The sequence below is a fragment of the Salvelinus fontinalis genome, chromosome 21, assembly GCF_029448725.1.
Source record: "Salvelinus fontinalis isolate EN_2023a chromosome 21, ASM2944872v1, whole genome shotgun sequence".
NCBI classification, from domain to species: domain Eukaryota; kingdom Metazoa; phylum Chordata; class Actinopteri; order Salmoniformes; family Salmonidae; genus Salvelinus; species Salvelinus fontinalis.
Genome location: NC_074685.1, coordinates 37,816,720 through 37,838,783, shown reverse-complemented (window position 1 = coordinate 37,838,783; position 22,064 = coordinate 37,816,720). Strand labels below are relative to the sequence as shown.

Genomic DNA, 22,064 nt, shown 5'->3' with positions numbered 1-22,064 from the left:
TTTAACTTAGGGCTGATTATGAGACCTGGAGTGGGGCGATGAAAGCCCTACTCCAGGAAGTATGGTGGGAGGGAGAGAAAGAGGGGAGGAGGAGGAAGGGTGGTAGAGAGGGCTCTCCTCCGTCTCCTACTCAGGCCCTGTGTGGCGGAGCAACCTGCCCTCCCGCAGACAGCCACCCTCAGCCCTGAATACAGAGCCAGGCTGGGCAGAGGTGTCTGTGTGTGTATAGGGTGTGGTACTGTTCCTTTCCTCTGTACAGCCGGCTAGCTCCTCTGGCTCCAGCTAACAGGCAGGGAGCTAAGAATAACCCACATATGAAAAAAGCTCTTCTTCAGATGAACTTTGCCTGATTTCACAAATAATGTACAGGACCTGAAAGACTGAAGATGTGGTGAAAGCTGATCCCTGGTATTCTATTTGTGGTAACGATAAGTCGATAGCATACACAAACACGTGTCCATCATGTGCAGGTATGCATGTGGGGTAACACTGACACACACACACGCCCATATAGTGTACGAGCACATCTCAGTGAGCCCACAAGCACGCACACGTCCATGTTTTCTCAAAGCACAAAGCAAGAATAACAAGCAGGAAGTGTGATTCCTTTAGATAAGATCACATTTATTTGCTCAGTGCAGAATAATACACCAGAATAGAAATATCTCCAGACAACTCTACAACATGACATCACTACAAGGCTCATGGTACTGAGTTAGTTAACTAGCCTTAAATAACACGGAGAACATGATTATGTTTAAGCCCCACAGCATTCAGTTTACCCAGCATTTGCGATGAATAATCGAAACATTGAATAGAGTTCAACCAATGTTAAACATCACCTTTTTTTTTTTTTAAGTCACATTTTCAACCATGTTTTGGGACATTTCCAGCCAAACGGCCTTCTTGTTAATGTGTCTTGTCTCCTCTTAATCTGATAAAGAGCTGAGCCACTTAAAACAGCCGGGTCATGAGCTAGCCATTAAGAGAGCCTGGCCTGACAATTTAGAGCACTAAGAAAATACATATGAGAAAATTCAATAAGGACATGTTGGCTAACAGAAGGGAAAACAGTGTGTGTGTGTGTGTGTGTGTGTGTGTGTGTGTGTGTGTGTGTGTGTGTGTGTGTGTGTGTGTGTGTGTGTGTGTGTGTGTGTGTGTGTGTGTGTGTGTGTGTGTGTGTGTGTGTGTGTGTGTGTGTGTGTGTGTGTGTGTGTGTGTGTGTGTGTGTGTGTGCACCCTGTGTGCGTGGGTGTGTATTCCTCTAGTAAAGCTTGGGCCACAAAACTGTCCCAGATTTGGCATGGACGTTTCCAGCATCATATCAGGTCTCACAACATCCTAATATGGCACTGTCGAGAGCAGGTCATTGTGGGAGTTTGAGTCCCCGGGATCACTAGCCCTAGCACTTTGATGTTTTCCCACAGGAAAAAGAAAAGGGACTTGCCGTGGTTCTTTGGCATTGAAATGTCCCCAAAAACGTACATCAGCAAAATAGCAAAGCAAGAAACCTTTCCCCCAGTTTTGCCCCTTTCTAAAGTACCGTCAACTGACTGCTGGATTGAATAGAGTTCAACTAAACTGACACCTAGATGGAGATACTGTCAAATGTTGAACTCATATCTTCCTCAAAAGAAGAACACCTGAATTCTCTTTTAAATACACAACAATATTAGTAAATCCATTAACCTGAAAGCATGGAAAATGGTATACAAATGTAAGGAATTGTTTAAGAAGTAGAAATCCACCTCAACGGAATACTAAGTGGTCAGTATCTGAAAAAAAAGAGGCTGTTCGAAAGTACAACAGTAGGAAACCCAATCAATATTTGGCATACTTCCGTGAGCAAATATTTGTTTTGAGAGAACCGAGCCGCCTGTCAGTATCCAACAGACTAAAAAAGACCCAAACATTAACAAAAAAACCTATGCATTCGCACATCAAACATAGTAGCATACAAAGCACCCACACACACACACACATCCCCAAAGGGCAGAAGAGTCACGGAGAAAGTCATGTGAAAGTAATAAAGCGGTGAACAGCGTGTGATGACTCTGGCAGAAACACTATTATTACCAGGATATCACTAACAGTTCAGGAACATCACATGGTCAATAGAGAGAAACAGATCTATTGTTTCAATAACCGGTGGTAAAATGTAGATATATATATATTTTTTTTAAATGCATTTATTGTGTCTGATAGGCCTACGTGTTGTCGTTCTTCAGTAAAACGGACAAAATGGAGGAACGATGAACGTATTGCACTGTGCCCTTTGACTGCGCGAAGGCAGTCTCCAAAAGTGTTTGTAGTTTGACGATATTTGAATTGTGAGCTTTCTTATTCGAATCACCTCATCAAATATATACAGTAGGCAAAACATGCATAAGACTATGTACACATTTGAAATGTAACATGGACCTTTAGCCTACATAAAGATGAACAGCACTGTATTCATTGCAGAGGCAGCCTAACAATACAGTAGTCCAACTCAATGTCTGTCCATACCGTCATCACTGCAAAATTCCTAACATGGAAACTTCCATTTAAAAAAATCCCCCTATATTACACGTTATTTCTCTCTACATCTCCCATTCCGTCTCGTTCTTTTTGAAATATATAACATCTAACACACATTCAACTTTGGTCAACTAAGAAAATAAAGCTACTAATTATATTGTATATTTGGCTCCCAAATGGAGGAGTAGGCTACCATAAAAAGAGAGAGAAAAGTTTCAAGAGGCCAAAGCCTGTGAAAGGTCTAATAAATATCTAGTAACATTGGACCAAAAACAGTTGAACATAGAGATCATCATTTCTATCGGTTTCATTGTACTGTATAGTAATGCAGCCCTACAGGTTCCTGTGTTACAGGTTCCTGTGTTACAGGTTACATCCCGAATGGCACCCTATTCCCTATCTAGTACACTACTTTTGACCAGAGCCCTATTGGGTATATAGTGAATAGGGTGCCAATTGTAGGGCTGCATTACTATACAGACAATACTTTACGACACTTGGCCAGGGGCAGATGTTCCTCAGCTAACAGAAGCTCACAGCTTTCTCAACATTCACCATCAACATTCACTGTCATTAACCCATGGCCAAACTATAACGCCGTCACGTCACCGTTAACGCGAGTCGCAGTTTAACAACTCACGATGATGTAGGAGACATGCTATATACAACATGAAAAAGCAGCACGTCCGCGAAGCGGGGATCGCTTGAGTCTATTTTCCACGACAGGGAGAGCATTGCAGAGACGTCGATGCACAGAAACAAGCACATACTATCAAACATAAATTCACAAATAATAACAAAAAATGCATCGTGCACACATTAAAATCGTATTTTAGGCTGGTATTAACTTTCTTTACTTCCAACTTGACGCAATTGTTGTCGCCTAACCACCAAAGTAAATTATTCTCATCATTCTCCTTTGTTGTTATGGCGCAACAGGCAACATGGCCTCAGAGATAGACGTATAATACTATACGTCCCGAAGAAGTTAATTCATCCAATTCGTATGCAATTGTGCGACCGGGTAAGACGAATGATACTATAGACCATATCCTATAATCATATGACATTGTACAACCGCAATTGCATTCATAATGTAACGTAATATATCATACTAAAAAGAAGTGTCACAGATCTATGTACAGAATAATACGAATTGCCCTGAGACCACGTTGAGTAAAGAGATAATTGGAAAATAAAATTTGACATCGAAAATAAAATCAGATGTGGATGTTCGCTCATTCTTTCAGAAAGTCTCATCGGAAAAATCTTAGATAATGAAGACAGTAAAGGTCACTAATCAGGCCAGCTGGTATTGGCTTGTTAATACCGGATGCAACAGACAAAGGGGCAACGCATTTGGAGATGATAAACTACTCTGAAACTTAAACAATCAATTTTCAATCAATCTTCTGCTTTGACACAGCGACCACATTCTCCTCATAAGTGAACTGGAACGTAATGCCTGCAATGTACTTTGGTTACAGAGTCAGACAGGCTCTGATGATAAGGAAGCTTGTTGAAACAAAAGTCATCCAGTCAATGATTACTCTGATCCCTCGCTAGTAAACTAGTCCTGGTGTTTAAACCTCTAAACAAAGTGGTCCTCCCTTTCTCTGCCCGTACCTCTGCCTCAGAACAGCCCAGATATAAATTAATTATGAAGTAACTTGCTTCTCTTCAGAGTCTGAGCTTGCTTCACCCTTCAGAGCACAATATTGTAAATATTCAGTTTCCGTGTTTAAATAAAAACCACAAGGGAAAACATTTAAATAAGTTATTGACAGCTCCCCTTAGCTCAGTATTAAAGTGTTTTTCAGTTTTTTAAATTATGTGAGTACTTTGTTGCATTTAATACACCGTAGTCATGGCACAAATACACATTGTTTCACAAACTGCTAGGAAGATACACAGTCTCAAACATATTTCTCCCATAAGAACATGTGTTCTTGTGTTCTTACAGTTTGTGTTTTTGGCAAGTACTGTCAGAAGGGAGGTGTTCAATCAACTAACACTCCATCCACGGCAAAACGCTGAAACAACGTAGCCATAGCTCTGTCATCCGTAACTGGAGTCAAAGGTTAGGGTCATGTAATTCCACATCCTTATTCTGACTCTCACTCCCCCTCCATGTTCTACCTCTCTCATGGCAGAGGCTGGGCTGTACTTCCCACGCGGGGCTCAAAGCGCTCAGGTCCTGGAGCCGATCCTGTCAGAGCCAGCTGTGGCCAGGAACGCAAACATCCAACTGTCTGGAAACAACCGTAGCAACACAACTTCCTGTGAAGCCTGTTCCCCTTAGCCCAGCATCAACATGGGACACACTTAGTGCTTTAGCAACACGACCCACTGACTCGACCGTCACACGGGTCTCTGGGAGGTCCTACACATGGCATGTGGAGCGTGTGCAGACTGGCCCCTGTCCGTGCCCCGGCCCAGGGCCAAAAGGATTCTTACTGTCCACACGCTGCACGCAGAATGAACAGAGCCGTTTTAAACCCTTCCGGAAGGCACTGTTGGTTAGACTATAGATCAGACAGTTACAGAAGCTGTTGCTGATAGCCAGCCAGGTGGTGAGGAACGAGGCGACGGGGTGACGGTAGATCCCAGCGCTCTCCAGCAGGAAGTACAGGATGTAGGGAAGCCAGAGGAGATAGAAAACGCTGGTGATCCGAAACAGCACCATGGCGTAGCGTTTGTCCGTGCACGCCGGCGCGTGCTGCGGCTGGCCGTCCTGTCCCAGAGAGCTCTCCTGCGTGCTGAAGCGGGCGCGGCGCTCGCTGATCTCCTTCGTGTGTTGCCGGCAGATACGGAAGATGTTGGCGTAGGTGAAGCAGACCGTCATGGCGGCCGGCACGTAGAGCAGCGCCACGATGAACGACGTGAAGAGCGGCTTTGTCCCCCACTCCATGGCGCACCACTCCACCACGTCGCCGTGGTAGCCAGGCTTCCCCCAGCCGAAGAAGGAGGGCAGGAAGACGAGGGCGGAGTAGAGCCAGATGAGGAGGATGCACACGCGGATCCGGCACGGTGTCACCAGTGTAGCATACGACAGCGGCCGCGTTATCGCCATGTAGCGGTCCACGCTAACGCACGCCAGTGACGCCATGGAAACGCTCTTCAACACGGAAACCATGTAACCAAACACCTTACAGGTGAGCTCTTCATCCAGGCCTTTCAGGTGGTGGAGGAGGGAGAGGGAAGGGATGAGGCAGCTGACCCCAACTAACAAGTCTGCGTAGGCCATGGTCTGGATGAAGGCGCTGGTGGTGTGGTGGTGGAGCAGTGGAGCACAGTGGAAGACAAAGATCACCACCAGGTTGCCAGAGATGATGAGAACTGTGAGGAGCAAGATGATGGCCACCTCTAAAAGACAGGTGTTGAAGATCTGGGAGTAGCCCATGTCTAGGAGGCAGAAAGGAGAGCCGCTCTGGTTCAGGAGCTCAAGGTCCAGCAGGTCCAAAGAATAGTTCATCTTGCAGCCAGTGAGCCTTCTGAAAGCCCCTGGTCTGAAACCAGATCCAGAGACAGAGGACTGGAACTTGGCTGGGGATGGTCAATGGCTGGTCCAAGTCCTAGCTCAGCAGCAGACCAGGTCGGTGCCCCGAAGAGAGGAGCTGTGTTCCCTCTGCCATGTCAGCAGCAATGTGAGGACTAGTCCTCGCCCACGATCAGGGACTAGGGAGTCTCCCAGGGCACCCCTCACTGCACAGACACAGAGGAGTCACACAGAGAAGGACACAGATAGCAGAGGACAAATACTCTGGCAGGCTCTCATCCTACTTCTCGTTCTCTCCTCAGAAAAGACACAGCCAACACGTGCAGCGCTGTGTGCCTGCTGCATGAAGAGCAGGGTGAAAACATATATAAAAAGGTCAAACAAGTTTCATCATCTTTGCTTACTATAATACCGGTTTGTCTCGTAAAAATGCAGTCACGTGTTCCCAAATATCTCAGGTGATATAGAGTCCGATGTTTCCAGAGAATGTTGCGTCCTCTCCTTCAGTCTTTTCCTCCGAACACGGACAGCTCAGACGGATAGTGTCCAAAGAGTCGAAATCACCCGCTCTTCTAATCTCCGCAGGAACTTCAGCAGAAAGGAGAGAAGCAAGGAAATTCTCATCCACTCTTCTCACTCAGGCTCTCCCGGTCTCTCTCACGCCGGGAACAGAGAGTATAAATGTTAAATGTAAATGATTGAGGATGAAGGAGTAGCCTCAAGCAGGTGATTGGCATTTTAAACAGAGTCCAGGTCTCCTCAGAGAGGCAGCAGCGGCATATGGTGGAAATGAGAGAGCAGGAGCAGGCATACCGATGCAGAAACCCAGTCTCTCTCTCTTCTGTGGAGTTGATTCAGCCTTGTTTCTCTCGCTCTGTCTCTCTCTCCTTTGGGCTCTGTCTCTCTCTCTTTCGCTCTCTCTCTTTCGCTCTCTCTCTCGCGGTCTCTGTCTCGCGGTCTCTGTCTCGCGGTCTCTGTCTCGCGGTCTCTGTCTCGCGGTCTCTGTCTCGCGGTCTCTGTCTCGCGGTCTCTGTCTCGCGGTCTCTGTCTCCGTGAGTGAATGAGACCATCTCTCTGACTCCGTCTCTATCACTCACTCGGTCTCTCTCTCTCGTTCACTCGGTCTCTCTCTCTCGTTCACTCGGTCTCTCTCTCTCGCTCACTCGGTCTCTCTCGCTCACTCGGTCTCTCTCTCTCGCTCACTCGGTCTCGCTCGCTCGCTCACTCGGTCTCGCTCGCTCGCTCACTCGGTCTCGCTCGCTCGCTCACTCGGTCTCGCTCGCTCGCTCACTCGGTCTCGCTCGCTCGCTCACTCGGTCTCGCTCGCTCGCTCACTCGGTCTCGCTCGCTCGCTCACTCGGTCTCGCTCGCTCGCTCACTCGGTCTCGCTCGCTCGCTCACTCGGTCTCGCTCGCTCACTCGGTCTCGCTCTCTCGCTCACTCGGTCTCGCTCTCTCGCTCACTCGGTCTCGCTCTCTCGCTCACTCGGTCTCGCTCGCTCACTCGGTCTCGCTCGCTCACTCGGTCTCGCTCGCTCACTCGGTCTCGATCGCTCACTCGGTCTCTCAGTCGGTCTCTCTCGCTCGGTCTCTCTCGCTCGGTCTCACTCGCTCGGTCTCTCACTCACTCGCTCGGTCTCTCACTCACTCGCTCGGTCTCTCACTCACTCGCTCGGTCTCTCACTCACTCGCTCGGTCTCTCACTCACTCACTCGGTCTCTCACTCACTCACTCGGTCTCTCACTCACTCACTCGGTCTCTCACTCACTCACTCGGTCTCTCACTCACTCACTCGGTCTCTCACTCACTCACTCGGTCTCTCTCTCACTCACTCGGTCTCTCTCTCACTCACTCGGTGTCTCACTCACTCACTCGGTCTCTCTCTCACTCACTCGGTGTCTCTCTCACTCACTCGGTGTCTCTCTCACTCACTCGGTGTCTCTCTCACTCACTCGGTGTCTCTCTCACTCACTCGGTGTCTCTCTCACTCACTCGGTGTCTCTCTCACTCACTCGGTGTCTCTCTCACTCACTCGGTGTCTCTCTCACTCACTCGGTGTCTCTCTCACTCACTCGGTGTCTCTCTCACTCACTCGGTGTCTCTATCTCACTCACTCGGTGTCTCTATCTCACTCACTCGGTGTCTCTATCTCACTCACTCGGTGTCTCTCTCACTCACTCGGTGTCTCTCTCACTCACTCGGTGTCTCTCTCACTCACTCGGTGTCTCTCTCACTCACTCGGTGTCTCTCTCACTCACTCGGTGTCTCTCTCACTCACTCGGTCTCTCTCTCACTCACTCGGTCTCTCTCTCACTCACTCACTCGGTCTCTCTCTCACTCACTCACTCGGTCTCTCTCTCACTCACTCACTCGGTCTCTCTCTCACTCACTCACTCGGTCTCTCTCTCACTCACTCACTCGGTCTCTCTCTCACTCACTCACTCGGTCTCTCTCTCACTCACTCACTCGGTCTCTCTCTCACTCACTCACTCGGTCTCTCTCTCACTCACTCACTCGGTCTCTCTCTCACTCACTCACTCGGTCTCTCTCTCACTCACTCACTCGGTGTCTCTCTCACTCACTCACTCGGTGTCTCTCTCACTCACTCACTCGGTGTCTCTCTCACTCACTCGGTGTCTCTCTCACTCACTCGGTGTCTCTCTCACTCACTCGGTGTCTCTCTCACTCACTCGGTGTCTCTCTCACTCACTCGGTGTCTCTCTCACTCACTCGGTGTCTCTCTCACTCACTCGGTGTCTCTCTCACTCACTCGGTGTCTCTCTCACTCACTCGGTGTCTCTCTCACTCACTCGGTGTCTCTCTCACTCACTCGGTGTCTCTCTCACTCACTCGGTGTCTCTCTCACTCACTCGGTGTCTCTCTCACTCACTCGGTGTCTCACTCACTCGGTGTCTCACTCACTCGGTGTCTCTCTCACTCGGTGTCTCTCTCACTCGGTGTCTCTCTCACTCGGTGTCTCTCTCACTCGGTGTCTCTCTCACTCGGTGTCTCTCTCACTCGGTGTCTCTCTCACTCGGTGTCTCTCTCACTCGGTGTCTCTCTCACTCGGTGTCTCTCTCACTCGGTGTCTCTCTCACTCGGTGTCTCTCTCACTCGGTGTCTCTCTCACTCACTCACTCGGTCTCTCTCACTCGGTCTCTCTCACTCGGTCTCTCTCACTCACTCACTCGGTCTCTCTCACTCACTCACTCGGTCTCTCTCACTCACTCACTCGGTCTCTCTCACTCACTCACTCGGTCTCTCTCACTCACTCACTCACTCACTCACTCGGTCTCACTCACTCACTCACTCGGTCTCACTCACTCACTCACTCACTCGGTCTCACTCACTCACTCACTCACTCGGTCTCACTCACTCACTCGGTCTCACTCACTCGGTCTCACTCACTCACTCGGTCTCACTCACTCACTCGGTCTCACTCACTCACTCGGTCTCACTCACTCACTCGGTCTCACTCACTCACTCGGTCTCACTCACTCACTCGGTCTCACTCACTCACTCGGTCTCACTCACTCACTCGGTCTCACTCACTCACTCGGTCTCACTCACTCACTCGGTCTCACTCACTCACTCGGTCTCACTCACTCGGTCTCACTCACTCACTCGGTCTCACTCACTCACTCGGTCTCACTCACTCACTCGGTCTCACTCACCCGGTCTCACTCAGTCTCTCTCACTCACTCACTCACGTCTCTCTCACTCACTCACTCACTCACGTCTCTCTCACTCACGTCTCTCTCACTCACTCACTCACGTCTCACTCACTCACGTCTCACTCACTCACTCACTCACTCACGTCTCACTCACTCACTCACGTCTCTCTCACTCACTCACGTCTCTCTCACTCACTCACGTCTCTCTCACTCACTCACGTCTCTCTCACTCACTCACGTCTCTCTCACTCACTCACTCAGTCTCTCTCACTCACTCACTCAGTCTCTCTCACTCACTCACTCAGTCTCTCTCACTCACTCACTCAATCTCTCTCACTCACTCAGTCTCACTCACTCAGTCTCTCTCTCTCACTCACTCACTCAGTCTCTTCCTCACTCACTCACTCAGTCTCTCTCACTCACTCACTCAGTCTCTCTCACTCACTCAGTCTCACTCACTCACTCAGTCTCTCTCACTCACTCACTCAGTCTCTCTCACTCACTCACTCACTCAGTCTCTCTCACTCACTCACTCACTCAGTCTCACTCACTCAGTCTCTCTCTCTCACTCACTCACTGTCTCTCTCTCTCACTCACTCACTCAGTCTCTCTCACTCACTCACTCACTCACTCAGTCTCTCTCACTCACTCACTCACTCACTCACTCAGTCTCTCTCACTCACTCACTCACTCAGTCTCTCTCACTCACTCACTCAGTCTCTCTCAGTCTCTCTCACTCAGTCTCTCTCACTCACTCAGTCTCTCTCTCTCTCACTCACTCACGTCTCTCTCTCTCACTCACTCACTCAGTCTCTCTCTCTCACTCACTCAGACTCCCTCACTCACGTCTCTCTCACTCACTCACGTCTCTCTCACTCACTCACGTCTCTCACTCAGTCTCTCTCTCTCACTCACTCAGTCTCCCTCACTCAGTCTCTCTCACTCACTCACTCAGTCTCTCTCACTCACTCACTCAGTCTCTCTCACGTCTCTCTCACTCAGTCTCTCTCACTCACTCACTCAGTCTCTCTCACTCACTCACTCAGTCTCTCTCACTCACTCACTCAGTCTCTCTCACTCACTCACTCAGTCTCTCTCACTCACTCACTCAGTCTCTCTCACTCACTCACTCAGTCTCTCTCACTCAGTCTCTCTCACTCAGTCTCTCTCACTCAGTCTCTCTCACTCAGTCTCTCTCACTCACTCAGTCTCACTCTCTCACTCAGTCTCACTCTCTCACTCAGTCTCTCTCACTCACTCAGTCTCTCTCACTCACTCAGTCTCACTCACTCACTCAGTCTCACTCACTCACTCAGTCTCACTCACTCACTCAGTCTCACTCACTCACTCAGTCTCACTCACTCACTCAGTCTCACTCACTCACTCAGTCTCACTCACTCACTCAGTCTCACTCGGTCTCACTCACTCACTCGGTCTCACTCACTCACTCGGTCTCTCACTCACTCGGTCTCTCACTCACTCGGTCTCTCACTCACTCGGTCTCTCACTCACTCGGTCTCTCACTCACTCACTCTGTCTCTCACTCACTCACTCGGTCTCTCACTCACTCACTCGGTCTCTCACTCACTCACTCGGTCTCTCACTCACTCACTCGGTCTCTCACTCACTCACTCGGTCTCTCACTCACTCACTCGGTCTCTCACTCACTCACTCGGTCTCTCAGTCGGTCTCTCAGTCGGTCTCTCTCACTCGGTCTCTCGCTCACTCTGTCTCTCAGTCGGTCTCTCTCACTCGGTCTCTCGCTCACTCTGTCTCTCTCGCTCACTCAGTCTCTCGCTCACTCTCACTCGCTCAGTCTCTCGCTCACTCTCACTCGCTCACTCTCACTCGCTCACTCTCACTCACTCACTCGCTCACTCTCACTCGCTCACTCTCACTCACTCTCACTCACTCAGTCTCACTCAGTCTCACTCTCACTCACTCACTCACTCACTCACTCACTCACTCACTCGGTCTCTCACTCACTCACTCGGTCTCTCACTCACTCACTCGGTCTCTCACTCACTCACTCGGTCTCTCAGTCGGTCTCTCACTCACTCACTCACTCGGTCTCTCAGTCGGTCTCTCACTCACTCACTCACTCGGTCTCTCAGTCGGTCTCTCACTCACTCACTCACTCGGTCTCTCAGTCGGTCTCTCACTCACTCACTCACTCGGTCTCTCAGTCGGTCTCTCACTCACTCACTCACTCGGTCTCTCAGTCTGTCTCTCTCGCTCAGTCTGTCTCTCTCGCTCAGTCTGTCTCTCTCGCTCACTCTGTCTCTCTCGCTCACTCTGTCTCTCTCGCTCACTCTGTCTCTCTCGCTCACTCTGTCTCTCTCGCTCACTCTGTCTCTCTCTCTCACTCTGTCTCTCTCTCTCACTCTGTCTCTCTCGCTCAGTCTCTCTCTCTCTCTCTCAGTCTCTCTCTCTCTCGCTCAGTCTCTCTCTCTCTCGCTCAGTCTCTCTCTCTCTCGCTCAGTCTCTCTGTCTCTCGCTCAGTCTCTCTGTCTCTCGCTCAGTCTCTCTGTCTCAGTCTCAGTCTCTCTGTCTCAGTCTCAGTCTCTCTGTCTCAGTCTCAGTCTCTCTGTCTCAGTCTCTCTGTCTCAGTCTCAGTCTCTCTGTCTCAGTCTCAGTCTCTCTGTCTCAGTCTCAGTCTCTCTGTCTCAGTCTCAGTGTCTCAGTCTCAGTCTCTCAGTCTCAGTCTCTCAGTCTCAGTCTCTCAGTCTCAGTGTCTCTGTCTCAGTGTCTCTGTCTCAGTCTCTCTGTCTCAGTCTCTCTGTCTCAGTCTCTCTGTCTCAGTCTCTCTGTCTCAGTCTCTCTGTCTCAGTCTCTCTGTCTCAGTCTCTCTGTCTCAGTCTCTCTGTCTCAGTCTCTCTGTCTCAGTCTCTCTGTCTCAGTCTCTCTGTCTCAGTCTCTCTGTCTCAGTCTCTCTGTCTCAGTCTCTCTGTCTCAGTCTCTCTGTCTCAGTCTCTCTGTCTCAGTCTCTCTGTCTCAGTCTCTCTGTCTCAGTCTCTCTGTCTCAGTCTCTCTGTCTCAGTCTCTCTGTCTCAGTCTCTCTGTCTCAGTCTCTCTGTCTCAGTCTCTCTGTCTCAGTCTCTCTGTCTCAGTCTCAGTCTCTCTGTCTCAGTCTCAGTCTCTCTGTCTCAGTCTCAGTCTCTCTGTCTCAGTCTCAGTCTCTCTGTCTCAGTCTCAGTCTCTCTGTCTCAGTCTCAGTCTCTCTGTCTCAGTCTCAGTCTCTCTGTCTCAGTCTCAGTCTCTCTGTCTCAGTCTCAGTCTCTCTGTCTCAGTCTCAGTCTCTCTGTCTCAGTCTCAGTCTCTCTCTGTCTCAGTCTCTCTCTGTCTCAGTCTCTCTCTGTCTCAGTCTCTCTCTGTCTCAGTCTCTCTCTGTCTCAGTCTCTCTCTGTCTCAGTCTCTCTCTGTCTCAGTCTCTCTCTGTCTCAGTCTCTCTCTGTCTCAGTCTCTCTCTGTCTCAGTCTCTCTCTGTCTCAGTCTCTCTCTGTCTCAGTCTCTCTCTGTCTCAGTCTCTCTCTGTCTCAGTCTCTCTCTGTCTCAGTCTCTCTCTGTCTCAGTCTCTCTCTGTCTCAGTCTCTCTCTGTCTCAGTCTCTCTCTGTCTCAGTCTCTCTCTGTCTCAGTCTCTCTCTGTCTCAGTCTCTCTCTGTCTCAGTCTCTCTCTGTCTCAGTCTCTCTCTGTCTCTCTCGGTCACTCGGATTCTATCTCTCTTTGTCTCTCTGCAGCAGGCAGGGCAGAGACAGTCCTCCCCCTGTTCTAACGCCAGCCAGTAAGCAGCTGCAGGAGCGCAAGTCTCCCTTGTCCCTCCCATGACAGGCTGGCTGGCTGCACAGAGCATACCCCGACCGCCACTCCACTATCTCACTCTCGCTCTCTCTCCTTGAACTCACACACACCACCTCTCTCTCATATACACACACACATCATTATTTAACACTCACTTATCCATACACACCCAGTAAGTGCATTATGCTCATACCAGTCTGTGTTAAAAATGCAGAAAACGCTAATTTCTCTCTCTCTCTATTGTTTTCAGACACATGTGGACACCTTGCTCGTCAAACTTCTCATTACAAAATCATGGGCAGTAATATGGAGTTAGTCCCCCCTTTGCTGCTATAACAGCCTCCACTCTTCTGGGAAGGCTTTTCACTAGATGTTGGAACATTGCTGCAGGGACTTGCTTCCATTCAGCCACAAGAGCATTAGTGAGGTCGGGCACTGATGTTGGGAGATTAGGCCTGGCTCGCAGTCGGTATTCCAATTCATCCCAAAGGTGTTCAATGGGGTTGAGGTCAGGGCTGTGTGCAGGCCAGTCAAGTTCTTCCACACCAATCCAGACAAGCCATTTCTGTATGGACCTCGCTTTTTGCACGGCGGCATTGTCATGATGAAACAGGAACAGGCTTTCCCCAAACTATTGCCACAAAAAAGGAAGCAGAATAGTCTAGAACATCATTGTATGCTGTAGCGTTAAGATCTACCTTCAATGGAACTAAGGGGACTAGCCCGAATCATGAAAAACTGCCCCAGACTATTATTCCTCCTCCACCAAACTTTACAGTTGGCACTATGCATTGGGGCAGGTAGCGTTCTCCTGGCATCCACCAAACCCAGATTCGTCCATTGGACTGCCAGATGGTGAAGCATGATTTATCACTCCAGAGAACGCGTTTCCACTGTTCCAGAGTCCATTGGTGGCGAGCTTTACACCACTAGGCTTGAGTACGGTCGCTCGGGCATGGAAACCCATTTCATGAAGCTCCCGACAAACAGTTCTTGTGCTGACGTTGCTTCCAGAGGCAGTTTGGCAGCTGAAACTTGATGAACTACTTTGTTGGAAAGGTGGCATCCTATGACGGTGCCATGTCGAAAGTCACTGAATTTGTTCTTAACTGAATTGCATAGTTAAATAAAGGTAAAATAAAACTGAGCTCTTCAGTAAGGCCATTCTACTGCCAATGTTTTTCACATGGCTGTGTGCTCGATTTTATACACCTGTCAACAACGGGTGTGGCTGAAATAGCCAAATTCACTATTTTGAAGTGTCCACATACTTTTGTATATATTATGTACAGTTGAAGTCGGAAGTTTACTTACACTTAGTTTGGAGTCATTAAAACTCGTTTTTCAACCACTCCACACATTTCTTGTAAACAAACTATAGTTTTGGCACGTCGGTTAGGACATCTACTTTGTGCATGACACAAGTCATTTTTCCAACAATTGTTTACAGATAGATTATTTCACTTATAATTCACTGTATCACAATTCCAGTGGGTCAGAAGTTTACATACACTAAGTTGACTGTCCCTTTAAACAGCTTGGAAAATTCCAAAAAATGATGTCATGGCTTTAGAAGCTTCTGATAGGCTAATAGACATCATTTGAGTCAATTGGAGGTGTACCTGTGGAAGTATTTTAAGGCCTACCTTCAAACTCAGTGCCTCTTTGCTTGACATCATGAAAAATCAAAAGAAATCAGCCAACACCTCAAAGAAAATTGGAGACCTCCACAAGTCTGGTTCATCCTTGGGAGCAATTTCCAAAAGCCTGAAGTTACCACGTTCATCTGTACAAACAATAGTACGCAAGTATAAACACCATGGGACCACGCAGCAGTCATACCGCTCAGGAAGGAGACGCGTTCTGTCTCCTAGAGATGAACGTACTTGTTCATCTCAAATGATGTCGATTAGCCTATCAGAAGCTTTACAAAAAGAAAACCAGCCCCGTCGCGGACCAGGATGTCTTGCTCCCAGACAGGCTAAATATCTTTTTTGCCCGCTTTGAGGACAATACAGTGCCACTGACACGGCCCGCTACCAAAACCTGCGGGCTCTCCTTCACTGCAGCCGAGGTGAGTAAAACATTTAAACGTGTTAACCCTCGCAAGGCTGCAGGCCCAGACGGCATTCCCAGCCGCGTCCTCAGAGCATGCGCAGACCAGCTGGCTGGTGTGTTTACGGACATATTCAATCAATCCTTATCCCAGTCTGCTGTTCCCACATGCTTCAAGAGGGCCACCATTGTTCCTGTTCCCAAGAAAGCTAAGGTAACTGAGCTAAACGACTACCGCCCCGTAGCACTCACTTCCGTCATCATGAAGTGCTTTGAGAGACTAGTCAAGGACCATATCACCTCCACCCTACCGGACACCCTAGACCCACTCCAATTTGCTTACCGACCCAATAGGTCCACAGACGACGCAATCGCAACCACACTGCACACTGCCCTAACCCATCTGGACAAGAGGAATGCCTATGTGAGAATGCTGTTCATCGACTACAGCTCAGCATTTAACACCATAGTACCCTCCAAACTCGTCATCAAGCTCGAGACCCTGGGTCTCGACCCCGCCCTGTGCAACTGGGTCCTGGACTTCCTGACGGGCCGCCCCCAGGTGGTGAGGGTAGGTAACAACATCTCCACCCCGCTGATCCTCAACACTGGGGCCCCACAAGGGTGCGTTCTGAGCCCTCTCCTGTACTCCCTGTTCACCCACGACTGCGTGGCCATGCACGCCTCCAACTCAATCATCAAGTTTGCGGACGACACTACAGTGGTAGGCTTGATTACCAACAACGACGAGACGGCCTACAGGGAGGAGGTGAGGGCCCTCGGAGTGTGGTGTCAGGAAAATAACCTCACACTCAACGTCAACAAAACAAAGGAGATGATTGTGGACTTCAGGAAACAGCAGAGGGAGCACCCCCCTATCCACATCGACGGGTCAGTAGTGGAGAAGGTGGAAAGTTTTAAGTTCCTCGGTGTACACATCACGGACAAACTGAATTGGTCCACCCACACAGACAGCGTTGTGAAGAAGGCGCAGCAGCGCCTCTTCAACCTCAGGAGGCTGAAGAAATTCGGCTTGTCACCAAAAGCACTCACAAACTTCTACAGATGCACAATCGTGAGCATCCTGTCGGGCTGTATCACCGCCTGGTACGGCAACTGCTCCGCCCACAACCGTAAGGCTCTCCAGAGGGTAGTGAGGTCTGCAGAACGCATCACCCGGGGCAAACTACCTGCCCTCCAGGACACCTACACCACCCGATGTCACAGGAAGGCCATAAAGATCATCAAGGACAACAACCACCCAAGCCACTGCCTGTTCACCCCGCTATCATCCAGAAGGCGAGGTCAGTACAGGTGCATCAATGCAGGGACCGAGAGACTGAAAAACAGCTTCTATCTCAAGGCCATCAGACTGTTAAACAGCCACCACTAACATTTAGCGGCCGCTGCCAACATACTGACTCAACTCCAGCCACTTTAAAAATGGGAATTGATGGAAATTATGTAAAAACGTACCACCAGCCACTTTAAACAATGCCACCTAATATAATGTTTACATACCCTACATTACACATCTCTTATGTATATGTATATACTGTACTCTATATCATCTACTGCATCTTGCCATCTTATGTAATACATGGACCACTAGCCACTTTATACTATGCCACTTTATGTTTACATACCCTACAGTACTCATCTCATAGGTATATATCGTACTCTATACCATGTACTGCATCTTGCCTATGCCGTTCTGTACCATCACTCATTCATATATCTTTATGTACATATTCTTTATCCCTTTACACTTGCGTGTATAAGGTAGTAGTTGTGGAATTGTTAGGTTAGATTACTTGTTGTTATTACTGCATTGTCGGAACTAGAAGCACAAGCATTTCGCTACACTCGCATTAACATCTGCTAACCATGTGTATGTGACTAATAAAATTTGATTTGATTTGATTTGACTTGTGTGAAAAGTGAAATTCAATCCCAGAACAACAGCAAAGGACCTTGTGAAGATGCTGGAGGAACCAGGTACAAAAATATCTATATCCACAGTAAAACGAGTCCTATATCGGCATAACTTGAAAGGCCGCTCAGTAAGGAAGAAGCCACTGCTCCAAATCCGCCATAAAAAAGCCAGACTATGGTTTGCAACTGCACACGGGGACAAAGATCGTACTTTTTGGAGAAATGTCCTCTGGTCTGATGAAACAAAAATAGAACTGTTTGGCCATAATGACCATCGTTATGTTTGGAGGAAAAAGGGGCGAGGCTTGCAAGCCGAAGAACACCATCCCAACTGTGAAGCACGGAAGTGGCAGCATCATGTTGTGGGGGTGCTTTGCTGCAGGAGGGACTGGTGCACTGCACAAAATAGATGGCACATGAGGATGGAAAATTATGTGGATATATTGAAGCAACATCTCAAGACACCAGTCAGGAAGTTAAAGCTTGGTAGCAAATGGGTCTTCCAAATGGACAAAGACCCCAAGCATACTTCCAAAGTTGTCGCAAAATGGCTTAAGGACAACAAAGTCAAGTTATTGGAGTGGCATTCACAAAGCCCTGACCTCAATCCTATAGAAAATGTGTGGGCAGAACTGAAAAAGTATGTGCGAGCAAGGAGGCCTACAAACCTGACTCAGTTACACCAGCTCTGTCAGGAAGAATAGGCCAAAATCCACCCAACTTATCGTGGGAAGCTTTAAGAAGGCTACCCGAAATGTTTGACCCAAGTTAACCAATTGAAAGGCAATGCTACCAAATACTAATTGAATGTATGTAAACTTCTGACCCACTGGGAATGTGATGAAAGAAAAGCTGAACTAAATCATTCTCTCTACTATTATTCTGACATTTCACATTCTTAAAATAAAGTGGTGATCCTAACTGAACTAAGACAGGGAATTCTTACTAGGATTAAATGTCAGGAATTGTGAAAAACTGAGTTTAAATGTATTTGGCTACGGTGTATGTAAACTTCCGACTTCAACTGTATATACCCAAATTTGACTTCTATAGGGTTTTGATAAGATATGTTTCTGTCTGTAGCCCTAGAGATGTTAATATTGGGTTATTTGTGCACTCCTATAACGCTAGTAGTGTAAACCAAAAAAAGTATAATGACCTCACTCTTCCTCTCTTAAAGAGTTTCTTAAAGAGTTTCAGTTCGATTTTTATTCAATAAATTAATTTAACGGAAATTCTGAACGCAATTGTGCCTCATTGTTTTTACCCACTTTGTTCCTCACTAGCACAACACATAGATTCACATATTCACACATTAAGCATAGAGTTGAACTGACACCAGTGGACGTTATCTGTGCCTTGCGTCCTCTGGTCCGACCGAGTTGTTGCTGCACCAAATAAATACTCATGTGGTTTTTGGAGCCTGGCCATGTGTACTGGTCTATTCATTCCCTTCTCAGCAGCCATGACAGGGCAAACCTATCACATAAACTGTGGGAGACTCGGACTTCTGATCAGAGATCATAACGAGCCAAGACAAGAACAGGGCATTGGGAGGACACCACAGAATACCGTTTGTCCATCTTGTAAAGGAAGTGTGTGTTCTCTAAACTTCAACCCCAGACACCACAGAAACACTCAAATGACACATTTCTTTTGGTCGTTGAACGTCTTCCCGGTAAAAGGAAGGCTAGCACCTCCGTCTAACATGAAGCAGGAATGTGAATAAAACAATACCACATTGGCAGTTAAGACCATTCTTCCACAGTTACATGATTAAGAATGACTTATGTAATTTGTATCAAATATAGCTAATGTCCCTCAGGGATGTCCCACTGTGCAAGACGAGTTTGCTTTTTCGCATTCCTCCTCAAGGCCCTTCATTGTAGTGAGTGTCTGTGCAGCTTGCGTGCGTGTCGTCTCTTATGCACCTGCTCCTCATTAGGCTGCCAGATCACCAGATGCTGTTCCTTCATTTAGCTTCTTCTCTGAGGACCACAATGTGTCTGAACTGAAGACACTCAGCACGCTCTGTTATGCTCCCTGCTTTCACTGTCTGGCTAAAGTAAAGACGTCAATCCTCACATGAAAACTATGAATGAGGACGAAAGCCTCGTCTTTGGTCATACTGAAGGAGCATGATTGAAATGTCGCCTACACTGGTCTGTCCCACAATAACTGACCGCATTGTCTTTAGAGTTGAATCTTTCTCCCCTACCATCTGACTGTCAGACCAGTGTCTGCCTTTCTGTCTGCCCGTCAGTCAGTCCATCTCTATCGCAGTGTCTTTCAGTCTATCCAGAGACTGGCATTAAGGTGTGAAAGGCACTTGCCAATCGGGAAAGTTATTTTGTATTTTTGGGTTGCCCGGATAATACGATCACTTGCGCAAAAATGTAAACTAGCTATTTACATGCAGAAACACCATATACAGTATTGCTTTACTTTCACCTACACAACGGGTAGGAATCTTGTTTTTTTGGTTGTTAACAGTAAAAAGATTCTCAGTGCAGGCTCAACTTGCCACAAATTGTCCGTCTTTCACTTAAACAATGGGAAGGAACCAGCCAGATCAGTTTGAGGAATTCCTTGCAGTGTGGTTGATTTGCCTGCCTAATGAGGCAGCCTCAACTTGCTCGACTGCTCTGTTCACTTTCCCCAGGAAATAGCACAACCCTTAATGTATTTTTTGTTGTTATCAAATCAAATCACATGTTATTGGTCGTACACAAATGTTTAGCAGATGTTATTGCGGGTGTAGCAAAACGCTTGTGTTCCTAGCTCCAACAGCGCAGTAATATCTAACAATACACAACGTAACACACAAATCTCAAAAGAATGGAATTAACAAATATAGAAATATTAAGACGAGCAATGTCGGTGTCCGGAGTATAAATATATACTGTATATATGTGATGAGATGTATAGACAATATGGACAGTATATCTGAAGAATAGTATATGTACAGCAATAGTTAAATAGGATAGGCCTTGACTAGAATACAGTGTCTACTGAACATAAATATGAACACAAGACGCAACCATTTCAAAGATTTTAATGAGCTCCAGTTCAAATAAGGAAATTGGTCCATTGAAATAAATTCCTTAGGCCCTAATCTATGGATTTCACATGACTGGGAATACTGTTATGCATCTGTTGGTCACAGATACCTTAAAAAAACAGTAAGGGTGTGGATCAGAAAACCAGTCAGTATCTGATGTGACCACCATTTGCCTCATGCAACGCAACACATTTCCTTTGCATAGAGTTGATCAGGCTGTTGATTGTGGCCTGTGGAATGTTGTTCCACCCCTCTTAAATGGCTGTGCGAAGTTGCTGCATATTGGTGGGAACTGGAACACACTGTTGTACACATCGATCCAGAGCATTCCAGAAATGCTCAATGGGTGACATGTCTGGTGAGTATGCAGTCCATGGAAGAACTGGGACATTTTCAGCTTCCAGGAATAGTATACAGATCATTGCGACATGAGGCCGTGCATTATCATGCTGAAACATGAGGTGATGGCGGCGGATGAATGACACAACAATGGGCCTCAGGACCTCGTCACAGTAGATCTGTGCATTCAAATTGCCATCAACAAAATGCAATTGGTGTTTGTGGTCCGTAGCTTATGCCTGCCCATTACCCCAACACAACCATGGGGCACTTTGTCCACAACGTTGACATCAGCAAACCGCTCGCCCACACGGCGCCATACACGTGGTCTGTGGTTGTGAGTCCGGTTGGACGCACTGCAAAATTCTCTAAAATGACGTTGGAGGCAGCTTATGGTAGAGAAATTAACATTAAATTCTCTGGCAACAGCTCTGGTGGACATTCCTACAGTCAGCATGCCAATTGCACGCTCTCACAAAACTTAAGTCATCTGTGGCATTGTGTTGTGAAACAAAACTGCACATTTTAGAGTGGCCTTTTGTCTCCAGCACAAGGTGCACCTCTGTAATGATCATGCTGTTTAATCAGCTGCTTGATATGCCACACCTGTCAGGTGGCTGGATTATCTTGGCAAAGGACAAATGTTCACTAACAGGGAAGTAAACAAATGTGTGCCCAACATTTTTGAGAAATAAGTCCGTGTATGGAACATTTCCCGGGATCTTCTATTTCAGCTCATGTAACATGGGACGGTAATACATATATATACACACACACTGAACAAAAATCTAAATGCAACATGTAAAATACAAATATATTACCGTTGGTCCCATGTTACATGAGCTGAAATAAAAGATTTATATATATGAAGGTCAGTCAATACAGAACATGTCTAGAACTTTGGAAGTTTCTTCAAGTGCAGTCACAAAAACCATCAAGCACTATGATGAAACTGGCTCTCATGAGGACCGCCACAGGAAAGGAAGACCCAGAGGTACCTCTGCTGCAGAGGATAAGTTCATTAGAGTTACCAGCCTCAGAAATCTGTAATTAACTGCACCTCAGATTACAGCCCAAATAAATGCTTCAGAGTTCAAGTAACAGACACATCTCAACATCAACTGTTCATAGGAGACTGCATGAATCAGGCCTCCATGGTCAAATTGCTGCAAAGAAACCACT

General features: G+C 47.6%; 2 protein-coding genes across 6 annotated transcripts in view; both read right to left on the bottom strand.

Annotated features, from left to right (window-relative positions):
- LOC129818838 (rab GTPase-activating protein 1) overlaps positions 1-22,064 on the bottom strand; it is a 139,728-nt gene that overhangs the window by 45,327 nt on the left and 72,337 nt on the right. The gene's annotated exons all lie outside the window — the stretch shown is intronic.
- LOC129818840 (probable G-protein coupled receptor 21) lies at positions 604-16,304 on the bottom strand. Its single transcript, XM_055875111.1, has one exon. The coding sequence runs from the start codon at positions 5,993-5,995 to the stop codon at positions 4,904-4,906; it is 1,092 nt and encodes a 363-aa protein (XP_055731086.1). The 5' UTR covers positions 5,996-16,304; the 3' UTR covers positions 604-4,903.